Below are 23,737 nucleotides of genomic sequence, written 5' to 3'. Positions count from 1 at the left end.
GCAACAATGTTAAGAACTGGACACTGTTCCTGATGCAAGTGCATCAATTTGCTGTGTTGGATGGGGGCATCCCAGAGAACAGCCCCTCTCCTTCCAGCTGGGCTGGAAATGCATGGGGCAAGCAGAGGAGGGCATCTGCACAGCACCTGCATGCACAGGGGATTTACACTCCCAGGGTTGCCAGAACCCCTCACAAGCACAGGGCTCACCACAAGAAAGAAAAGCAAAAGCAAAATGGGTATTTGCTGCATTCCTGCCAAATAACAAGAGGAACAGACACATTTTTCACTTTGCTTGCAAAATGAAAACATATCTTTGTTTGGACAGCACAATGGATCTAAAGAAAAACGTGAACATTACTTTTTGAAGAGGGACCTGTCAAAATAGCAACCATGTTTCAAAGCCAGACAGCGTTTTCTATCCGCTTCATGCAATAAAAATAAGGGAGAGAGAGATGGGTTCATCTTACATGGGCAGTTCTCACTGATTTTATTAAAAATCTCCTGCTGAAATCATCATTTATCAGTGAGAAAAAATAAACCCCTCAAGAATGGCGCTTCATATGGGAGCCATTCCAAAAGCAACCTGAGCTAAAACCATCTCTGGGATAAGCCCAAAAGACTTTGGTTATAGCTGCAATGAAAGCAGTTAAAAACCAGCTTTGTCCGGGCAAAACAATGCAGATTTTCTTCCTTTTCTGAGAAACTGCAGGCATGCAGAGCAATCCAGTCAGGAGCAGCACAGAGGGATTGCTACAGGGACCATTCCCCATTGACTGCAACTCACTCAGCCACCAAACCACTCTCCAGTCACTAACGATGCAGAACACAGCAGCATGGTATCCATAGGTTTGGTGCTGTGAGCTGCTGAGGATCTTTAGCTCTAAGTCACCTGAAGCGAGGAGGCCCAGCAAAATGTGGGTGCTGAGAGCATTGTGCAGGATGAGGGTGGCACAGGTGGGATGTGGGCACCGAGGATGGGAGCAGTGTGTAGGGTTGGAGGAAGGATGGCCTGAGGGGTGGGATGTGCTACCCCACAGTGGGGAGCTGTGCTGCCAACAGAAAATAAAACACCAAAATGCTCTTTGACCCACGGAAAGGGAGGCACCAGGGAGGCACGCAGCAGGTGAACAGCAGCTTGGCTCAGCAGCATAAAGCTCACGGGTAAATGCAAAGTGTTTGGGGCTACATGAGAATACCACTTGCATCAAAACGCAATTACAAAGCCTGCATCTGCTGTAAGAATCGCCCCATAACTACAGTCCTCAGGGCAGGCTAAACACTCACAGGTATTCCAGTTCCCCCCACTGCACCCCTAACCCCACTGGGAGCTCTCACCCCATGCTCTGGTGCTCCAGCTCCATTCAGTGCTGTGCTGGAAGGCAAATTCCCACCCTGTCAAAAGCCTTCCTGGAAAAGGATCCAGCTGAAGAACTGGGTTCAGCCACCTTCCCCAAACAGCCAACGTGACAGCAGGCTGTGCTCCTGAAGCAGCCCTTCCAGTGAAACCTGTTAATCAGGGGAGCAGCAACCTGCCCCTGCCATCAGCCCACATCCTCATTGCACACCCTGGGCCCTGTGCTGCCCAGCTCTGGCCACGCAGGGCAATCTGCAGAGGATCCAAGCCCCACACGTCTCAACACGCACACGTCTTGGCCTCCAAAACTTCAGTCAAAGGAAACTTTTGTAAAGGAAAGCTCAGCCCAGACAGTTCCTGAAGAAACCCCAAACATGTGATGGCTTCAAATGCAACTCCAAAGCCACAAACACAACAAGAGTCAGATGCGTTTGCCAAAACTCCAGATGCTGCTTCTGGAAAAACTGTTCTGCAGCCACAGAGCCTGGTCCTGTGCTGCCACTGAAAAAAGGAGGAGGGATGCAGGGCTGTGGGTTTGGGCACAAAAGGGGAAAAAAAGAAAAGAAAAAAAAAAAAGACAGAAGGAAAGCAACTTTATTTCAGTTTCTTAATGAAGAGGTGCCAGAGGCTTTGCAGGAAGTACGTGTGTCATTCCCACTAACCAGAATGAGGAGCAGGAAAAACTACAGGCCGCAGAGCTGAAGGAGGTAAAAGCCATCCCATCCACAGCTCAACTTCTGACACAACCAGAGGAAACCAAACAGACCCCAGAGCTGTTTCATAGAGCCAGGCAGTGCTGAGGAGCAGCACCGTGCTTTCAAAACAAGGAACAGAACCAAGTGTTCCTGCAGCAGCACCTTCATGTGAACCCTGGGATTCTGTTTTTTAGCACCAGCACCTAACAGCATTCATCTGAGTGAGGGTTGGGAGGGATGTGTGACAGCAAGGACTGCTGGCACCTCAGTCACCCACGGTAAGGCATTATTGCATGCTTGAGAACAAAGCTCTAAGTGTTTGATGAATCAACATAGGAACTGTGCTGGAAGCACCCAGCAGGGCAGGGGTGGTTCTGCCTTCCTCTGCTGGGGGACTGAGGTTCAGAGGAGGGCACTGAACAGCTCCTGCAAGCAGTACTGACCTGGGTAAAGATCTTTCTCAATGAGAATCATCTGCAGGTGGAAGATCTGCTCCTGGAGTTTACAAATGGTGTGTTTCATTTTCTCCCGTCTCGTCACCATGTAACAGAGATTTCTAACCTACAGAAACACAAGAAACAGCATGTGGTTTAGCAGGGCTGGAAATGAGTCCCCAAGCTGCATCACTGCTCTGCTGCCTGGGGACAGCTCTGTGCCCGGCATCCATCCCCTTATCCCAGCCTCACCCAGGTTGTACACAAACACCCATGTTAGTCTGTAACCTCTCCTTCACACGCTGAGCTCACAAGCAGGATTCACACTCCTGCACCCATGCTTTCTAACACAGCTCTTAGGCAGGAAAACAGGGCCAGGGCACCGGCCCTGAGCAGTCAGGATTAACCTGCAGTGCGTTGTTCAACCTGTGCTGCTGCTGAACGTCAGTGCATAAAAAGAGAGCAATGCTCACCAAAAGGGAATAGAGCCAAGAGATCCCCAGGTACCTTACCAGAAATCATTCAGCAACAGTGTGGATGCATAAACTGTTGTAACCTCCCATCAATTGCTCACAGGCCTAATGATACAGTTAATGTTTCTAAAGGATTCCATGTCTCAGAGGTTGGGATGCTGCGGGAGCAGCACTGTAATGCAGTTGGGGTCTAGGGCACCTCCTCCTATCATGGGCTCCCTCACACCAGGACTTGCGCCAGAAGTTGTGGGGCTATTGGAGAACTATTTCCACTTTTATCCATGAATTCTTCTTTTGCATCCAGCATGGAGGTTGGCAAGGAGGGCAGAGCCAGGCCCAGCAGTGTGGGGCAGCAGCATAGCTGTGCTGCCTGCATGAGCCATGTAGAACTGCCCACTGCCCTACAGCAGGTACTGATCATGTAGAAATGCAGCAGAACACCCAGCTGACATCAGACTGTGCCAGTAGCCACGTGCAGGTTGGCTGTCCTGACCCACAGCTGGCCAGCATCTTCCCCTCCACACACTGATTTACGTTTGCCCCACAGGTACCTGCAGCCTCACTTTGTTTTGTATTACAGCTCATGACATTTTACCAACCGAGAGGGAAGCTCTAAGTGCAAACAACCAAGCAAAAGAGATAAGCTTTTCCCTAGCAAAGTGCACTTAATGCTCCCTTCTCCGGCCCCAGCCCCCCCAGGACAAACCCCTACCAGCACATCCATCGGGGGCAGGATGCATCCCCCACTGCTTGCAGCTCTCATGCAAACCATTGGCATCACAGTTGTTCCTCATGGGCGTGCAGCTGCAGACAGCTCCAGTGCCAACTCAGTGCCACAGCTCAGTGCCACTGTGTGCAGCATAACTGGGGGCAGCTCAGCTCTGTTACCAGGGCTGCAGCCATGCAGTGCTCCCCCAGGATGCATGGATGCTTTCAGTGGGGTTAGCTGAGCTATGAACCCACACGTGGATACAGCAAGTAGCCTGGGGCCTCACTGCTGCCTGGGGACAGTTTGGGAGCACTCAGGTGTACAGGAGAGAAAAGTTCTTTCTTTTTTTCTTTTCTTCCCCCCACTCCCCCCATCTCCTGGCTGTAAATATACAGCACATAGCTTGCTTTTTCATATTTTACTACATTCTCTTTTTTTGTTCTGGATGGAAGAAAACATCAAACTGAAATTTCTTTATGAGGAAAACAACTGCCTCTGGCAAGCAGTATATCAAAGTGTTTGGCAATATCTCCTCTCTGCAATTTTATACTCCTGGAAGAAAGCATCACTTGCACTCTGCTTAGAGACTGCTGGTATTTACACACACTTAGACAGTAAAACACCACCCGCACTGCTTCCCCCAGCCAAGCTGAGATGCTGGGAAGAAAGCCTGGGAACCATACAGCTTTTTGTACAGCTAATTTAAACAGTCAGCTCTTGGTAAAGGCTTTAAAGCAAAAAGAGCCAAGAAGAAAAGGAGGAAAAGTGGGGAGGACCACATCAGGATACCCAGGAAATGGGACTGGCACATTTGCAGACCTCAACCCTGGGTTCACTTCTAAATATTGCCTGGAAAGCTGCTGGGAGCTGCCATCATCCCAAATCCACCCTGGCCAGGTGAGAGCCTCCTGGGACAGCTCAGCACAGTGCTCTGTACAGGGATACCCAACCACGTCCCTCCAGCAACAACAGCCCTGACGGAGCACAGGGGTTTGCCATTACAGGGAAAGCCACACTCACCCTCTCCAGGTCTTGCCTGAGGTGTGTGAAAAGCTTCAAGCGCCGGTAGAGAACATCCTGCTCCTGCTGAGCCAAGTTGTCCACTTCATCCGTTTTTGGTGTCAGCAGCGGTTTGTTGGAGTTTGCTTTCCTCTTCAGCTTCCAGTACTGATAGACAAAATCCACCAGCGACTCGCTTAAATCAAGGTTCTCTGCCACCTCGGAAGGCTTCACGAGTTCATAGAAGTCCTCCTCCAGCTGCTGGAGCTTTTGCTTCCGCAGCGTCACCTTCTCCAGGTCCAGCTGGGCTTGATCAGGCTCTGTCCGTGTCTCCTCAGGCAGTTTGGTGGCACCGGTGCTGTGCTCCAGGCAGAAGGACTTGAACTTCACTTCATCGTTGTCTGCTAAAATAGTCCGCATGTCGAGGTTGTGGTCAAAGGCGCAGGTGACGTGGAATGCGGTGACGCAGGCGGGCATGGAGCACTGTGGGGAGAAGGACAGGGCTGGTGGTGAGGGCACAACGGGACCACAAGACACAGCTTCACTAAAGGAGTGATGCCCTCAGGGGGACAGCACCCGCCCCCAAGCCATGGATGCTCAGTAACACGCATTGCTCAGGCTACATTGCCCGAGTCCTACACACCAGTGAGGGTGGGCACCAAAATCCCCATCAGAAGGAACCCAGGGCTCACCAGGCACCTCCTCACCTAACCTGCTTGTGTTCTCTGTGACAAGCCCTGATGCCTTTCACCTACCACAAATACAAGACTCTGACAGTTCTTCCGGCAACACATCAACAACACACGGCCAGCGGGATGCCCAGAGATTGAAAGCTGATTTATCCTGAGAAATTTCCATCTTTATTTCATCCTGTTCCCTACCCTACTCCATTCCTATGCCATTGTTAATGACAGCCTACAGGTGTTAAGGTTTGGGAGCGAACGGAGTACATAAGCAGCAGCCAATGCTCCAGATTACGATCCCTTACTCTTCTGGAAGCTATACAGACTTTAATTAGCTCCATTTAAAAAAAAAATAGGAAAGAAAAATGAAATTCGCCATATACAGAGCAAATATGCTCTGTATATTCACAAAATAAGGTTTGAGAATTGGTTCAGTGACTAGACTTACCAGATGGGCACCAGATGAAAGCTTTAACCATTTCCCTAACTTACCTTACACTTCCGTTACTTGAATCTCACAGACAGCAAAACAGATGAACCCCAAACCTGGTTTCCTACAGACGAAAAGCAACCCACCACCAGAACATCACCAATTTCCACATCAGCACATTCTCCCCCTCTGTTCATTAACTGTTTTTTAATGGCTCAGAATGTCAGGTAATTGCTTCAACCATAACCCGTAAGAAATCAGTCTCCTCCAGCTGCTAATGACCATTTAAACTGCAATAATGAGGCATTTTAAGTGAACTATTACTGTAGCACAGCATTTCAGCATTATGCAGGGACTGCTCTGGCAGGGCAGCGGGGTGCAGCAGCAGCCTGGCCACGAACCTTCCTGCACACGGAACACAAACCACCAGGATGCTGTAGGGTTCCACCAGGGCTCTGCTGTGCTGCACTTTCATGTTCAAAATGAACAGAAAAGAAATGCTGCTAGTATCTGAGGACCAGAAGTTGGATTGCCAAGCATTAGTATGCCCAGGGGTGGATGCTGGGCAGTGATATGCAGTCTCCCAGCAGTGATATGCTGCTGGTGGAGCAGGTGGTGGCACATGGCTGCCACCAGGGCTGGGACTTGGCATCCACCTACTTGCCACATCCATCCATACTCACATCTCCAGGTATTGACATGGAATACAAACAGCTCAACTCACTCTATTCAAATACATCCTCTTATTCCTAATTTCAGCCCGGAACTGCTTGTGAAGGTGGCTGCCAGCTTTTGGAGGAGTTAATATATCATGTGCTGGCTTTTAAAGTGCACACGCTCGCTCCTGCAGTCACGGAGAGAGATTTACTACAAGGAGGAGACGCAATGTCATTTGATGGAGTCCCTCTTCCTCACTTTAATGGCACATTAAGGTTGGAAGCCTTTGCCAGCTGTAAGTTCCTTTGATTGAGTTTTCTTGTCTGGTAGCCAAGATGGTAATCTTACTGCACGGAGATATATAGCCACGGACATACTGTTGTGTCTATTTTGGTGTAACAGCTGGGGGTGCTTCAAATTAAATCATCGGGAAGATCCTTTTGTGTTGCAGTGCACATAAATACCTACAGAGACAGGGACACAGCAGCCTGTGCTGGGGACAACCCACAGCAGCGTGATGGCATTGTCAGCACATCCAGGGCTCACTGGGACGGCACCAGCAGCAGGGGCGATCACACCTCAGGAATAAAGCAAAGGGAATGACGTACACCCTGGATTCCTCTTCCAGCAGATGGCAAGCAGCAGTTGTCAGAAACTGCGCCCAAAACGCAAACAAAACAATGAGGCTGCTCCAATGACAGGGCAACAAAGGATCATACGCAGCCAGAGCTCTCAGTGACCTTGTCTGAGCCACAAGTAGGCACACATCGATCCATCTCAGCCCTGGTGAGCACAGTGGTGCTGGGACGGACTCATCTGTGTGGGTGCTGCCACGTGGAACAGCCTGGGCGTACAGAGTGGGCACTCCCTGACCCGCTCTGCATCCAATCGTGCTCCTTGTCCCACAGTTCCTTTAGCTCCAGGATTTCAGAACATCTGCTGCACCAGGTAGAAGCAAATCCATTCCCAAACAAAATTCTGAAATGGTGAAGGCTGCCCCAGAGGTCGATGCGGGCTGTTAATTAGTCCTCAAACAAATCTTGGTGGGAAGAAGTAGAGGGATGACTTTATCTGCCCATGAAATTCAAATACTGCTAACCATGAAACCCAGCAGATGTTTAACAGCTTACAGCGGTGCTATGCTGCAGTTCTAGGGCAGAAGTGGAAGGAAGTGGCTACTCCAACAAAACTGCAAGGGAAATTTAGGAAGGAAAAACCAATTACCAGTGCTGAACCCCAGCCAAGCCATCAGATACGACACTTCTGCATCCTCACAAAGAAATGCCATGTGATTTTTAGTGACCACAGATGGGTTGGTTCCTGGTGGCACTTTTCAGACACAACATGCAATTTCAGCCCTGCTGTGTCCTTGGAGGATGACAGGGCCCCACTTCACGCTAGGGCTCAGGATGTTGGTGAGCACCCACACCACTCTTCCCCCGCTCACAATTCTCAAGTTTTTGCATGATATCAGCAAAAGATGATGTCCATTGCAGAAGACTGCCACCAGCTAACAGAGATGCATCTCTTCGGGCTGTCCTGAAAAGCAAGTTCTTTTAGAAGAGACAGTTGCTGTTTCCAGCAAGGAGGGCACTGGGTTTCTCTGTCCACAAGTGTGCGAGGACGTGGGCTGCACACATCCTGGCTCCTGGCACTTTCTCTTGTAGTTCAGCAATGCAAACAAGAAAATTCCTGCTGGATACTGAGTGCTCCTTGGCACATCCTGATGTCTGACCACAAGAACCACCACATAAAGTCATGACTTCCCCTTAAGAGGGGATGGGAAAAGTGTGTTTTCAGGGCTGTATTATTATATCCAGCACAAGGGAGCACTGGATCAACTACAGCAGGTTTACAGCTTTCTACCAGAAAAACAAGAGAAGTAATGATGTGCAAGCAGCAACATCAGAGGCACAGAGAGTTGGAGAGGGCACAGAGTTGGAGAGGGCAGAAGGTATGCTTCCCTTTTGGCGGTCAAATCTAGATGGGAAGAAATACCTCAACACACAGAGATGCCTCACATTGGTCTCTGACAACAGTGGAGATTCCTGAAGCTGCAGTTCTGTCTGTAGGCACCCACATGCCTGTTGGGGATGACAGGCTCCTGCTTTCCAGCTCCCTTCCAGGGATATTGCCTCTTGTCCTGGCTCAGCCTGGTTCCAGTCACTCAGATAAACCTGTCCTGGAAGCAGCAAGGACCTTCTGCAGCCTGCGGGCACCTGGAGCATCAGCGCCTGCTGCCAGGAGTGAAAGCTGAGTGCTTTAACAGCAAACAACCCTCTTCTTTCAGAGCTGTGTCATAAACCTAAAACGCTGACAAAGGTAGTTAGATTACACCTGTATAAACAGGCACTAATCAAAAATATGCTCCATAAACATCAGCTCTCAAAACACATCTCTCCACCTCTGATGCGTATGGAACATGTTTATTTATCTACGAGTGAGCCTGCTGATTTACTCCACAAATCCTCAAACAAAGGCGCTGCTTGCTTCTTTTTCCTCCTTTTCCTTGAAACAAAATCACCCTGAAAGCATTCAGGTAGCATCAGCAGACACTCCAGTGACAGCCTCATGAAGTCACATCGGACAGTAAAGCTCCTGTTCCATTTCAAGTGACATTTAATGCAAATCCATGCAGTCCCAGGGACTGCACTGCTAACACGTAATGCCGGTGCTGAGAGGATGAAGCCCCGGAGGAGCTGAATTTTCTTTGATGCTGCCAAGCCTGTTTGCCTCCTCTCCCTGCCCTTCCGTTCTTTGAAAGCAGTTGCCGCTATGACACAGTATCTCCATCTGGCAGGGTGAATAAGCAGATCCACCCAGAACCATCAAAAAAAAGAAAAAAGAAAAAAGAAAGAAGTGAGTCAACACTAGAGATTTAAAGAAGTATTGTGAGGTTTCATTTCAAGCCAAGGGGATTGCTTTTAAATAGCTCCCTTTAGAGTATTAAACCTGAGGCAGTCACACCAACGCAGCGCAGCCCTCAGCCCTGTTCCGTCACCCTCCTGCCACCAGCCAGCTGCTCTGCTCTCCAGTACTCACTGTCGCACGCATCCACCTCCGCGGCGCAGCTCCCAGTGCTGTACAGGAGCTGATTAGCTGGGATTGGGATGCATCCAAACCTTTCTCCCTATTTTTCAATGCTTAATGGCTATTCCATGTCCCTACTGCATGCCAAGACTGCTTCCACATCTGGTCTGCCAAGGAAAGCATGAGCACCGGCACCATACAGCTGCAGATCCCAGCCCATCCCCGGGGACCGCCAGGGTGAAGCTTGATGCAAGTGACCCAGCAAAGCTTCTGCACTGGGAGCATAGCCCTGAAGCTCTGTCCCACTTCTGTAAGAAGAGAGTCCTGAGCTTCTGCTTTTAGCTGAACACCTCACCACCCTCGTCAGCATGCTGCTGCTGTGGGAAGAGCAGGAAATCGGATGTCTGCGGTGCTCAGCTTAGGTGCAGCAAAACAGGAGAACATCTGGGAATGTAATACGCAGTAAATACTCTATTTTGCAAGCCAGCAGGCTTTGGGGGGGGGGACGCCAGGGGGGGGGGAAGGGGGAGCTGCCTGATCCTGAGGCTTCCTGCTGTCCCCCTCGAGAAAGGCTTCACATCCAACCCTACAGCTTGTGAAATGCTCAGACTTCAAATCCCATGAGAAATGGACTTCCTGGCAGCCACGCCAAGCCCTTCCGCTGGGGGTTCCTGATCTCCAACTAAGGTCATCTGCAGTCCTGATAATTAGTGTCACCACAGCAACATCACTGCATTACCCAAAAGAAAGTTCATCTAGGTTCCTAGCACTCAATACATTAAAAGACTGCAAACAACAACAGCTGATGATGTCTGATTGGTGCTCACTCTCCTTTTTAGGTGTGATCTTGGGACTCAGGCCAGGAATGAACCCAGCCTGGATCTCGTCCACCAACTCAAGAATCGAGAATCTCTTGTGGCTACTACAGGCACGACCATGGGGTCTGAGTTTCCTTGCTGCTGATTCACGTACCTGAATGCAGGTCCCAGTGCACTCCTTGCAGAGGCTGCAGGACAAAGCCCATCTGCTTGCTGGGATATGTGAGATCTTTGTAATGGGTTCCATTTTTTCAGGACATCCAATGCTAACCTGGTCACAAAATAGAAGACATTGTCAATACCTGTTACTATCCCAAATCTCCTACAGGGATATTTGAAGCAGTCAGAATGAGGGGTAGATATTTTGTTTCTTATTTTTCAAGTCACTCGTAACTTGGGTAAAAAACCCAACACAAAAACCAGAAACAACTATAGACGATGCTCTGGACTTTCTTTTGCATCCACCTGCCTGCCAATTTGAGCTAGTGTTTGCCCTTATTGTTCTGAATGCTGGTATGTCCTTGTCTTTCTGGCACTCCTCTTTGCACTTCACATCAAGGGAGGACAATATGACACTTCACCCCTCCTTGGGGAGCACGGGTGTTTCCCATGAGCAGGGCAGCAGCTTGCACCCTCCAGTGTCCTCCTTAATGGGGAGAGCTGCTTGGCTGCTAATTAAACACTCAGCTTGGTGCCTGATGGGCACTGCAGCTCCAACCTCAGCAGGGCTCAATGAGCCCAACTGGAATTGCTGTTGATGGATATCTAAGCTCAGACCTGGGGTAATGCTATAACATGATGGAAAGTACAGCAACAATAGTGGAGTAGCAAAGTTCTGGGCTGCAGCAAATGATGGCAAGCCCAAACGCAGCAGCCATGGATACAGGAATGAAGGATGAAAATCTGCTTACTTTGGAAGGCCTCACGCAGGCAAGGATCCCCTTGCCTCCACTGCCAACCTTTAAATGAGGTCTGGGAAGGGGTGGATCCTGGCTCCAGCCCTTCCAGTCACTCAGCTGCATTGCACGCACCTGAGCTCCCCTGGGTTGGCCCTGCCTTCCCAGCAGGTGCTCCATCACTGCTTCAAGCTGTGACTTTGCATTTTCGCTACACCTGGAAATCATGTCTGTGCCATATTTCAAGAGAAGGTTGGAAAGCATCTTACTTACTTCAGGTATCCATAAGGCACAGCTAACGTGGACCCATTTTGTCCCGCTCCGAGTGGGCTTCAGTGCTCCCCCTCTCTTCGGGCACAGCAAACACTTGGGCTGGACGCCGAGGGCACAGGTCCGGCACAGCCAGCTGCCAATGGGGACCTTCAGGATGCCATAGCATGCCTGTGAGACAGGAGGAAGGTTGGTTAACCTGGCCATCCTGCAGTGAGCATCCTCCTGCAGCATGGCACACTTATCGCCACAGCATCTGGGTGTCCTGGTAAAGAACAGCAGACACAAAACTGCAATTAAAGCAGCCAGTTTAAGTTCTTCCTTCCTTGTCACGTTCCTTATTTTCACATGGATACTCATGCTGTATCAATATGTCCTGGTTTTAACTAAAAGCTGAGTGTACAAATGTGCTTTATATCCTGCAAATGGGAGCAAAAGCAGTGAGAGCAGCTCCTCGATACGGACATCTGCCCACTTATTACACATGCACTTCTGAACAACTCCAAAATCACAGTGGCTCACAGAACTGCCAGCTTGGGTGTGACCTGGTCCAGTGACCCAGAGACATGGGGTTTGCATCAGCAGCTCTCTGTGTGCAAAGGATGGGCAATGAGAATGTAAAACCAGCATGAGAGGAGCACAAACACACCTTGAGCTGACCCATCCCACGAAGCATGGGGTGGTGAATCTACCTCGAGGGTAGATAAGGGCTGTGAAGCCACAACCCTACAATTGGGAAAAATGGCCACACTGGTTAAACACCCAGCACAGACCAAAGGGGGAAGTGAAAATAACTGCGTAAAAGTAAAAAGGGGAAACTGACAGTAATGAATATAAATCAGAAGGGAGGAGCCCCAATCAGGAAGAGTGATAAACCCAAAGGACTCGAGGACATATCTGTGGCCAAGGCAGTGGGAAGCAGAAGAGAACAAAAGGACTCTGCTGCCTGCAGAGCCAGCAGACCTGCTGCGATAACACACGGCACAGACAAGCCAAGGGGCTCAATAAATATTTCTCTTCCGTACTTGGGGAAGAGCCAAATGATAAGCTGTATCACATAATGATAATGATAAAATACTTTCCACTTCAGCAGTAACTTATGATTGTAAGTTACATACCACTAAAACTGGACAGTCTTTAACCAGCAGGTCCCTATGACTTGTACTTAAGGAGTTTTAAAGAGTAGCAGGCAGCTGCCTTGGCCACTGACATGAGGCTGCAGGAAGTCTCACAGCACTGAGGGTTTCTGAGAGCAGTGGAGAAGCTCGTGCCTGTGCCATTACGTTAGGAGAGATGATTAATAACAAGTAATTACATGAGTATGGTACACTAGCATGGGAAAAGGGGATGCTCAGCCCTCACAGCCAGGGAGAGACTTTGTAGCACAATTTTAAGTTGCTCCAAGCCATAAATGGACTGACAGTAGTAACTTCCATGGAGAAAAAGTCACTTTTTGAACATACTATTGGGAAAATAAAGGAGGTAATATGACTGCTGCAGGTCTACATGGTTCACAGAGACTTAAAGGTGTTTCAAAGCACCTGCAAATGGGACAGACAGATCATTTCTGTAAGAGATTTTTATAAAGCACCTGATTTGGTATTAGGCAAAACCAAACAAACAACCCCAGCATGCATATCTGACCACGGCTCCTCCTCTGCTTGGAGGCTCTGGGCTTTGTTGCTATGTGAATGGGGAAAGAGATGGGATCTCTAAAACCTTCCAAGTGGGTGCTGGGGTTCAGACCCGAGTATGTGCCCCAAAAATAAGATAAAATCAGCCATTTCTTTCAACAGCCTTTAAATCCAACCCGCAGCATCTCCTTCTGCAGCATCATGCTGCTCCCAGCACGGAGGCTGCTGCTGGGCCCGTCCGTCTGTCCTGATGGAGCCCGGCCCCCACACTGCTGCACAATGGGCACACGTCAGCCCACAGCCAGAAATTTCCACTTGAGTTCACTAAAAAAGAAACACCAAAAAAAATAACCCGAAAAAAAAAAAAAAGAAACCAACTCCAAACCATCCCCAAATCATCCTGGTATTTTGTGGAATCTGATTCACTGATGGAAACCATTCAAAACACCCACCTCTCTCAACTATACATATCTCCAGCACTCTCCCACCTCCAGGAAATGCTGATGGAAAAGCTGCCCAAAAGATGAGAAAATGGAGAGAAAAAAAAAACCAACAAAACACCCTTCTCAGAAAGGAGAGTAAAAAGGGGCTCTGCTTTGGATGCTGACATCTAAGGGCCCCACTCCTGCACTTCCCATTGGAGCCCACCCAGCAAAGCGTCCCTGGAGCCCCCACAGCAGGGATGGATGCTCAGCAGCAGCACACAGCTGAGCACTGTCCTGCTCCCAGCATGTGTGCACAGGAGCCCACAGATACTGCTGCTCTTCCTTCTTCCTGCCAGCAAAGGCTTGCAGCCTTTACACTCAATTCTGAAAACATAAAATGCTTTCCTCCAGGCGGTGAAATAAAATGAAGTCATACATTCACAGAGCAGGGAAGCTGGGACAGAAGCTCTGTGATGTGTGACAAAGCTGGTGGAGCTGGAAGGTCCACCACCAAGGAAGGTCCAACAAAACCTGCAGACTGAAGGGAAGCCAGCAGCCATGCTGCTTGTCCCTAAGTGCTAAGGATCCCACAGCTTGGCAAGGACCAGGAACAACGAGCACATTCATGGAAGAGGAGGAATAAAAGATCACAGGGCTGAAGGAAAGAGGAGCGGGAGGCAGCACACTCAGGGAAGCAGCTCTCGGGCTGCTGCTCACCTGGTGCACGCAGACGTTGCACTTGTCACAGAACACCATCTCGTTGCCATCCTCCCCCTCTGGCGAGCGGCAGACGTCACACACCACGTCCTCGTCGTACTCGATGCCCAGACCCTCCTCTGTTTCAATGGCGATGTTCATGTTCTCGTAGCACATCGTCTCCAGCTCCTCCAGCACTCTCTCCAAGGTGATCTCATCCAGCTCGGGCTTTTCTGCAAGGCACAAAGCAGAGATGGGGACATGGCGCCCTGTGAGCGCCCGCAGCATCACACAAGGCGGGGGGCACTTGAGACTTCAGCTCGAATCAAAAGCTTGAAATCCACCGCGGTGGGAAGGTCTGCGATTCAGGAAACGGCTGCTTCTAACTCGGGATACAGTTCATGTTTCATAGACAGTAACAAAATATTGCTGCTGGCTGAGAGGAGAGAAATCCATTCAGCTGAACCAATGCGGATAATTAGGTCTGACAGCTTAAACGTTCAAGAAGACAAGTTCTGCGAAGATGCTTTCTGCAGTGAGGGCTCAGACAAGCTTTGGCAACACAAAGTCAATGCTTTAATTGCTAAGACTGTGAAAATTGACCCTTTTAAGGCCAATTAAATGGAACTGTAAAACGGAAGCCAAAGGTTGTTATTGAGAACAAACAAGTGTTTTTAACTGGCTGGGTCCACGGGCACAGGATCAGACCTGGGGTGGGAGCTCAGACTGGTTGTGCTGCCTGTTATCCCCGCCATACCAGTACCTTTAATGGAAACCAGCAGTGGACACGTGGATCTTTCTTACTAAAAGGCAACAGGAGACAATGTCTCCTTTATAAACAGAGGAGAAAAGGGACTGAGGAAGTACTGATGTGAGGTTATTCATGGAGAGTTCAAGGAAATATTCACCTTGCTGGGCTTCTGCTGGGCTGCAGAGTTCAGTCCATACGCTGGGACAAGCTCTGCAGCGGGACAAGGCTGCTGAGCTGCTCCTTTCTCCCACCAATCTGCCAAAAAATCTGAGTCAAGGGGCAAAGGAGACCCGCAGGCAAGACCAGCAAGCAAACGCACCATTGTCTGCCTTTTCAAGATCTTCCCCAATGTTTCGCCTTGGCACGGTTTCCCCTGGCTTGACAAGTCTCTGCAAACACCCAGCCTGGCACTGCACACATCTGAGTGGAGGCAGGGATCCCATCGCCGCAGACAGAGCTGCTCCCCATCGCTCCCTGCCAAGTGCTCAGCAGCCCTGCTGCAACACACAGCCGGTTGGGCCTGTTCTGTTGAGCCGGATCTGGGAGCCACGAGCCCCACCAAAGGGCTTTGTGGGGCCTGAGAACCCCCAGCCCAGCACACTTTTTCCCTCAACAGTGGCCCTCATAAACACACCACCCGAACGCCTTTGCTGTAGGAAGAAACACAAGCTGTCATTTCCATAGAATCGTAGAATGGTTTGGAAGGGATCTAAAAGACCACCTAGGGACCCTGCCATGGGCTGCTGCCCCCCACCAGCTCAGGCTGCCCAGTATCCCATCCACTGCATTGGGTACCTCCAGGGATGGGGCACCCACAGCAATCTGGACAGCATGTATCACACACAGATATCACATTTACTATTCTAAATCCCATTCCTTCCCATGTTTCAAGTATCACTAGAAAACAAGAGAAGGAGGTTGGTGTCCACCATGCCCCTGCTCAGCTCCCATTCCACTGAGCGGAAAGGCTGCATCCCAGTGCCACAAGAAGTCATCGCCTGCAACAGAAGGGCCTTCCTCACCAGCTTACATCAACGTATTCGTTACGTCGTCACGCCAAAAAACACAGCTCTCTCCCTCCCTCCTGCACACACGCACTCTCACACTCCGTTTAGATGTAATTACATTAGGAACCCGTTTGCCAAGCGCCATTCAGAATACCTCAGAGCTTATTGAATTGACAATTGCACTTGATGGGGATGAAGCGATTAATCGCTTATGAAACACTAAACAATGGGGCCTGAGGGTGAAGTTCCTTTTCCATTTGCGCTCCATTTATCTCCTTCTGCATCATATAAAGCCACCGCTATTAAACTCCATTCATAAAATTGTCATTTTTTTGGCTGAGAAAACACCGTCTGTATTGATCACGGCCCATCAAAAAGCAAAACCAAAAAAAAACCAACACTCCACCAAAACACTCCCTGTGCAGTATGCAATAATACTGTTACCTGCTCCAGGGCACGAAGTGCCAAGAACCAGACTTGGATCCACTCGGATGTACACTGGGTGCCTCCAGGTGAACAAGTGCAAGGAATAAACCTCAGCTCGCAACCATGCCTTGAACTGTAGCCAAGACTATGGACTTGCAGCATGCTCATGCTCATCACTGTGGTCCAACATATTTCATAGAATCAACAATCATTTCAGCTGTGAACCTCACCAAACCTGCGGGTCTTCCTGGCTCCCCTCACTCCCAGCCATGAGTGGCTCAGATGGATAGAACACCCCACTGAAATGCTCCCAGCTCAGGTGGCAGCAGGAGATGAAGCTCAGGTGGGTTTACAGCAGGAGATGAAGCTCCTGGAAGGCCCTTCATATGAAGATGTGGCTCTGAGGCTCTATAGGGCATGAGGCACTGAAATGAGAATTTGCTCACTGTCCCACATACTCAGAAATTAGGCTTTCCTATCCTTTTCCCTAGAAAGCGATGCTCCCTTCTGGCTCCCGCTGCCTCCCACGTTTCTGGGGACTCAGCATCAGCCCCAGGAGGAGCTCCCACACCCGCAGGCAACACCAGTACCAATGCAACCACCATGGGATCCCCACTGGGACAAAGCCACCCCCATTCCTGCCCCAGAGCTGGGTGTTCGTGGGCAGCCACCCTGAGCATCCCAACACTTCCTTTGCATGCTCCCAGCCTCCACTATCATTATTTCTGCAACACCATAATTTATGTGGCATGAAGGAGCAATATTCTGCTAAATGAATTCTCAGCTACTCCTTATCCTGGTTTGAGCCTATTCACTGCACAGGGAGGAAAAATAGCTGGAGAGCCACCTCTCACAGAACAGAGACCTATTTCTGACTAAACTGCACTCCGCTGAAATCAATTTGCCGAAACAATAAATCCTTTTAGCCTGTGTAGTGTACCTGGAGATGAAACAGCTCACGAACAAAGACTCATCAGGGCTGCAGGCTGGGCCATTAGTCGATCCACAAGCCATAAACCTCAGAGTCTCTTTTTCAGCATAAAAACTGAGTAAACAAAACTACTGCTCCGTTTTCAAGAAACAAAACAAAAAAAACACTTGTGAGATGATGCCTTTGAAACAGAAGGGGTAAAAGGATGCAGCTCCTGCTCAGCCCCAGGGCTGTGTCCCAGGGAACCCCACAAGGTCAGGCGGCGATGCACAACCCAGCGTGCACTCCTCAGTGCTCCCCAGCCCTACAGCTGCTGCTGGTGAACCATCTGCAGCCCCGCTGCGCCTTCCTGCCCTGCACATCTGCAGCCCAACAGCCTCCCTCAGCCCACACTGTGTTTGGAAGATGGGCCCGTTCCTCATTCACCTCGTATCGACCTTATTTACAAACAGACCCAAAAACGTGGAGTGGGACCGCTGAAGCGCACGGCACCACGCAGCCTGCATGAGCTGAACACAGGCAGTGAAACTTGGAGATATTTTGTCACAAACACAGCCTGCTAATGCACTTAAGAGATTTACAGGAACCAATTATCACCCTTTATGCCACCCACCGACATCAATTATTGCTCAAATTTAAGACGATGACAAAATGTTTTAGAAGCCACTTCATAATCTGCTGTCTCTCTCCTCTAATGCTGCGCACTGACAGAGCTGTCCTGGAGCACTCTGATTAAAGCCTCTTCACTCCACCCAGCAGCAGCATGCCGAGGATTGCTGGGAACTGCTGCAATTACTGCAATGAATTTATGGAAATAGCAGAACAACGGCTTGACATAGAAACTGATTGGGCTGAGGAACGTGAAGGCAACACGAGTGGTGGAGGGCTCGGTGAAGCCTTTGTACATCAGCTGCCCCTCCTGTTTGTGGGATGTGGGGAGACACTTGAAAGGGGAAAGCTGGGCTGCTGAGTAAAGGAAATGGAACCCACTACAAAAGGGACAGGGCTGTGCACATCCTCCTGTGTGATGGTCTTGGGAAATGCCTCCCGGGGATAGGCAGCCCCTTGATGCTCCAGTCACAGCAGCCCCATCACAGCGGTCCCATCATGGCAGTAGTTCCACTGCAGTATTCTCTGTCTGGCTGCACCAGTATAGCATTGGGTTACTTCTCTACAGCCAGAGCACGGCAGGAAACTGCATCCCAAATCTTAAAAATACCAAAGCAACGTCACACGACAGATACTGGAGTGGCTGTGCACGGAGCACAGTGATGGGCACCTGCAGGCGGGTGGCACCAGCTGGGCACAGCTGTGCTGGGGTGTTATTGGAGATGTCCAACCTGCAGCCCTGCCCTAGGGATCCAACACAACGCCTTGGGGAAAACGGGTCCCACATCCTGATGGGACAGCCCTGGGCAGGGCGTCCCTGCTCTCCTATCGTACATTTAACAGCAGTTTCTGCTCAAGCGAGCTTGCCTTCCCCACGGTTCCTCTGCCTGCCCGGGTTTATTGCACATCTACTTGACCAACTTCACCTCCGCTGAGGGAGGCATGATCTAATTAGTACACAGACATATCTCAAGTATGCAGTGATGAATTCCCCCTGGAGCTTCAAAAGCAATAAATGTGACCTTTGCATGTTCCTGCCATAAAATAACAGGAACACCTCCAGCTCCCAAGATAGAAACTGTGGTGGGCATATGTGAGCAGCATACACCATATGGATTAAGTCAAGGGAATACTTAGAAACTTCTATTCTGCTTTCAGCAAAATTGATTCCGGCAACGTTTTTAGCAATTTCTTTAGGATTTTCCACATGTTTTTATGAAGTGCTGATCACTGCAAAAGGATCTTTCAGCCCAGTCTTTGAAGTCTCTCTAGCCCCACTCTCACAACAGCTTTGTATTTAGCAGAGATCATAACATATAGCATAAAATCCTAATGAAAAAAAACAAAGGCTCATGGCATGGTTTCACCCGGAAAGGGCAGCCCTGTGCTGCCAGCAGCAGCGTGTGCATAAAATGGTTCAGGGTTTCATTCACACAACCTCAAGATCCACTTCTTGCACTGTCTCCTATTGCAGCAGCAACAAATAAAACATTCAGGCTCGCTTAAATATTGATTTTACCCCTAGCACTCAGAAATCCTTTAAACAGTGCATTTCCATCAAGTACAGTCCCAGCTACTGAACCACATTACTGGTGGGGATGGTTTAGAAGTATTTAAAACCATTTTATGAGAAAAAAGACTTTCCCTTTTCAGAAAGGCTGCCCACCTAGCTCAGAGTGGAGCAGCAGCGGCAGATAGCTGCAGCTATCTGAAGGTTTATCTGATCCCAGTGATAAAATTCCATCTCAGAGGTGACCTAAAAAGGACTGGAAAAGGCATGTGCTGTGCTCAGTGATCAGCGCTGCACTGGGATGAGCTAATAGGTGTTTTCCAGCTCTCCTCCCCACCGCTGCTCAGGAGCCAGTCAGAGATCACGCTCCTTCTTTGTCATTGAATACTTTGTGGATGACACACTGTGCCCATGAACTGCCCAATGACAGCAGCTCAGCTAAACATCCAGGAGGAATTTCAACTTCTGCATATCTCTTCAGGCTGGGAGATAACTTCTGACTTCTCTGAATTGGGGGAGAGGCTGCAGCTCTCCAGTTAAGTCATGTCAATGATCTCAGAGATTAGCAAAGCTGGTTTGGAAATCTCAGCATGTCATTAATGTCGAGGGCTTCCGGGAGAAAGCGCTATTTACGGATCACCTCCAGACCACCCTAAGCACGTTGCAGCCCTCTGCGTGAGGTGATGAAGGGCACAAAAGCTCCATTTCCCACCTGGCTGAGCACCCGATGGCCCCTGCCCTGAAGGAAGCAGAGGCTGAGCCCTGGAAGGCCACAGACCTGTGCCTCACATGCTCGGGGCACTGCAAGAACTGCGCCAGAGTCAGCCCTGATGTGCACGTGGGAGGGCTGGGGATGGGGAGAAATCATACACAGCTTTGGGCTGCAGCCACATTTGCAGTAGATTTCACACAGCAAACACTGTTTTCCCAAGCTGCCAGCATATTTCAGGCTCACACGGTAATTACAGAGCTCTTTTAGCAACAGGAATGGACTGAGGAATCGGCTGATGGGCAGTGAGTCTCTTCACATTACCGCTGCTGCAATCCCCTGGGCTCATTACTACCATCCATAGTTGTTATTACAGAGGGCTCACTAGACACTGCAGTCCCAGTTCTGTATGGATACCCCCACAGGACCGCTCTTGTGAAATCTCATTGCCTGATGAATGACAGAGCTGCAGGAACAAAATGCAGCTAGCTCAGAACTGCAGAGAGCATTACTGGCAACGCACTGGCTGCATCCTGACATCAGATCCAGGTGCATCTGTCTGGGTGCTGTGTGTCCATACACACGCAGTGCCAGCCCAGCACGCAGCCTGCACAGAGCCAGGTGCAGCACAGGAGCTGCTCTGGGTTGGTACTCATCAGCCCCACATTGCACAAATGGGAAGGATGCAGCCAGCACACATCTGGCTCTGCTGGAGCATCAGCAACCCGCTTCCGCGGCACCGGCCCCGGCTCAGCCTTCAAGTGATCCATCAGCCAGGGAGCCCCACATCTGAAAACCATTTCAGGCATTGTGTTTGTAACCAAATACTTTGAAGAAATAAAGCGAGCCAAGTTTAACCCAACCGAGCTGGACAAGGCAGTTCTCTGCCCACTGCCTTCCTAGAGACTAAAGGAGTGTGTGCGAGGGGAACTGAAATAGATACAGAGCCCCATCCTGGAGCCCAGAGATGCCCCTGACAGCCACCCAGTTTCGGTGGGAGGGGGACCCACAGAAGCACCACTTGTCTTTTTTGGGAGCACCGATTGCTCTGCTCTGCCTGAAGGCTCAGCCTGAGCTGCAGTGAACCAAAACTGAGGTGTGTAGTGACGGAGATAAGGCTGCTAATAGAGGCCCAGTTAATGAGGACAATGCTGATTGCGACCTGCCAGTTACACAAGCTCCACAACACCAGGTCTGTCCTCTTCAGCAGTGCATCAGGTCTGTTCAAGCACTTGATAATGTGCTTGTCTCACCCTTGAAGACTGTTGGAAGTGGGAGCAATGGGCAGGCACATTACAGCCTTCATTGCACTCAAAAGGCGAATGTTTTATTGCTTTGTTATTCTTACCTGTATGGCAGCAACCACACCACAAGGACTGGGAAATCCCTCCAAGCCCAGGTAGGACTACACACCCAAAGCCCATGCCAACAGACCATGCACAGCACAACGGTCAAATTCCCAGCCCAGTTACTTGCATTCAACCAAGACGCGTTGATGATAACTTTAAACAACATAATGCCTGCTCAGTGGCCAGCCCTGCAGGACTCACCCATCTCCTTCAGCTCCATGTTCACGAGCTCCAACCAGCAGGCATCCAGCTCATCCAGGTCGTAACGGCTCATGCCCTGCAGGTACGTCCTCGTGGCTTCTGAAATCTCAGAGCCCGGCAGGCTGCTGGGGGACACTGGGGAAGGCAGGTTCTCCAGCTGGGGTATGATTCTGGAAGAGAGGAATGAGAGTTTGAGAGACAGTTACAAAGCATCCCCCTGGGAGCCCAGTGGCTGTGTCTGGCCATGAGGGTGCACTTATGGCACTGATAGTCTGACTCTAGGAATGAGAGCACGGCTTGAGGCAGGAGGGAGATGAAGCACTGCTAAAAAGGTGAAAGGAATCAGCAGTGAGTAACTTAAAGCGTTCATTGCTAGCTCCTGAGGAAAGAGGAGGGGACCTGAAGGGTTGAGGCTGCTTCAACCAGCAAGAAAACAGCTCTGTCTGCCGGGAATGGAGCTGTGCGGCTGCCATCACACCAGAAAGAGGAGGGGTTGCTGCGTGCCAGGGTAAACTGGACACAGCACCAAAACAAACGGCTCAGGCTCATTTTTTCATGAACAGTTTTGATGTCATCAAGGAGGAAAAAAACCAACATGTAAAACCAGAAAAATATCCACTTTTGACTTTGATAAACAGTCTGTTCCCATGGGCAGGGAGTTTGCACTTCACCTGCCTGCTCTGCCCACACAAAGCCATGCCAGCTGCGATGACCATGGGAGACACAGACAAAAAGTGCCCCTATATAGACTTAAATAAGCACAGCTCATACAGAGGATTGGCTTTTACTGATCTGGAATGAAGCTTGTTCTGCTAGCTCACGCCTCCATATGCCTCAGCCTCTATCAATCAGTCTCATCACATTGATCACTACAGAAATAACACTGGCACCACTGCCACATTCAGGCTTTAACATCATGCCCCACTCCTCCTAAAGCCCCTTGGATGCTTTTCAATGAGAACCAACCTCTCCCACTCCCCCATGCTCAGCACAGCCCTGCGGATCACAGCCAGGATCAGCGGCCGGGAGGCTTTGTGTCGGGGTCTCTGCAGGAACCCTCTCACTTTGCAGGAGTTACATGATTTCCCTTCATGCTGTGAGAAATTAAGCCACTTTTACACTTTGCAGGGATCCTTGCTCCTTCTCTGCCTCACGAGCACTGCTGCATGCCTACTGCCAGCAGCCTCCCACGTGTGTCCTCCAGTGCCAAGTGAGCCAGCATGCCCGTCCCTCTGAGCTGGGGGTTTGCTCTCTGCCCCCTCCTCAGCAGCATGCAGACAGCTGGGGCTGGGCTGGAAACGCCAATGTCAACCAGCTGCCTGCCCAGAGAGCCAGCCCTGGTGCTCATACAGCACCAACAGCATCTGCACAACACAGCACTGAGAGCACAACTCAGCCAGCCAAGGGAGAAGTACCCTGAAAGGTCATTTCCCTCTGCCCTTCCAAATCATATCCATGATGAGCAGCTTTCCTCCTGGCAATAGTTTTCCCATTACTGCTCACTGACTGGAGCACAATGAAATGAGTGCTGGGCTGCGGGGGTGAGATGCTCAAGGGCAGCCCTGATTGCTCTGTGCAGGCCTCCAGCTCCTGTTTCTGCCCTGGTTTACGATGCCTGCAGCCCCATGCCTGCTCATGGAGATGTCCCACATCCCATGTCCCACATTCCATGTCCCACATCCCATGCTGCTCGGAGCAAGCACACTGCAGCAGCACCGACTGCAGGCTTCCTGCCCAGCACTCGCTGTCACTTCGCCTGCGCTTCTTGGCAAGTCAGCAGCAACATGGATGACACTTGCCATGCACACGTCAACAGTGTCACGCGTAATGACATGCAAGCAGAGGACGAGCTGGAAATAAGAAGCAGCCTGCGGTGCCAGATGACAGATCTCCGCAAAGCTGGGAGCTGGAGCTTGCTGCAGTATTTGCACAGCTCACGTTTCTGCCCCAAAATATCACCTGACAGCCAGACGTCAACACAGAGAAATGCTGCAAAGAAACACAGTGAACAGCACCGCCGTCCCTTCCCAGCTGCTGCT

At 50.2% G+C, this 23,737-nt stretch overlaps 1 protein-coding gene across 3 annotated transcripts in view; it reads right to left on the bottom strand.

Moving 5' to 3' along the window:
- The window catches only part of JADE2 (jade family PHD finger 2), a 53,837-nt gene that overhangs the window by 4,572 nt on the left and 25,528 nt on the right, over positions 1 to 23,737 (bottom strand). For all 3 annotated transcript variants that reach the window (XM_042881752.1, XM_042881753.1, XM_042881755.1), the window contains exons 5-10: positions 21,699 to 21,868; positions 14,227 to 14,438; positions 11,454 to 11,621; positions 10,439 to 10,555; positions 4,688 to 5,149; positions 2,495 to 2,612 (exon numbers count right to left, since the gene is read on the bottom strand). In XM_042881752.1, the coding sequence (XP_042737686.1) occupies positions 2,495 to 2,612; positions 4,688 to 5,149; positions 10,439 to 10,555; positions 11,454 to 11,621; positions 14,227 to 14,438; positions 21,699 to 21,868 (1,247 nt within the window). The remainder of the gene's footprint in view (positions 1 to 2,494; positions 2,613 to 4,687; positions 5,150 to 10,438; positions 10,556 to 11,453; positions 11,622 to 14,226; positions 14,439 to 21,698; positions 21,869 to 23,737) is intronic.

This window comes from Lagopus leucura, unplaced genomic scaffold (genome assembly GCF_019238085.1).
Source record: "Lagopus leucura isolate 7727_CA_CO unplaced genomic scaffold, USGS_WTPT01 Super-Scaffold_100030, whole genome shotgun sequence".
Taxonomy (NCBI): Eukaryota; Metazoa; Chordata; class Aves; order Galliformes; family Phasianidae; genus Lagopus; species Lagopus leucura.
Note: the sequence above shows the minus strand (reverse complement) of the source record. Positions and strands in the feature narration are given on the sequence as shown.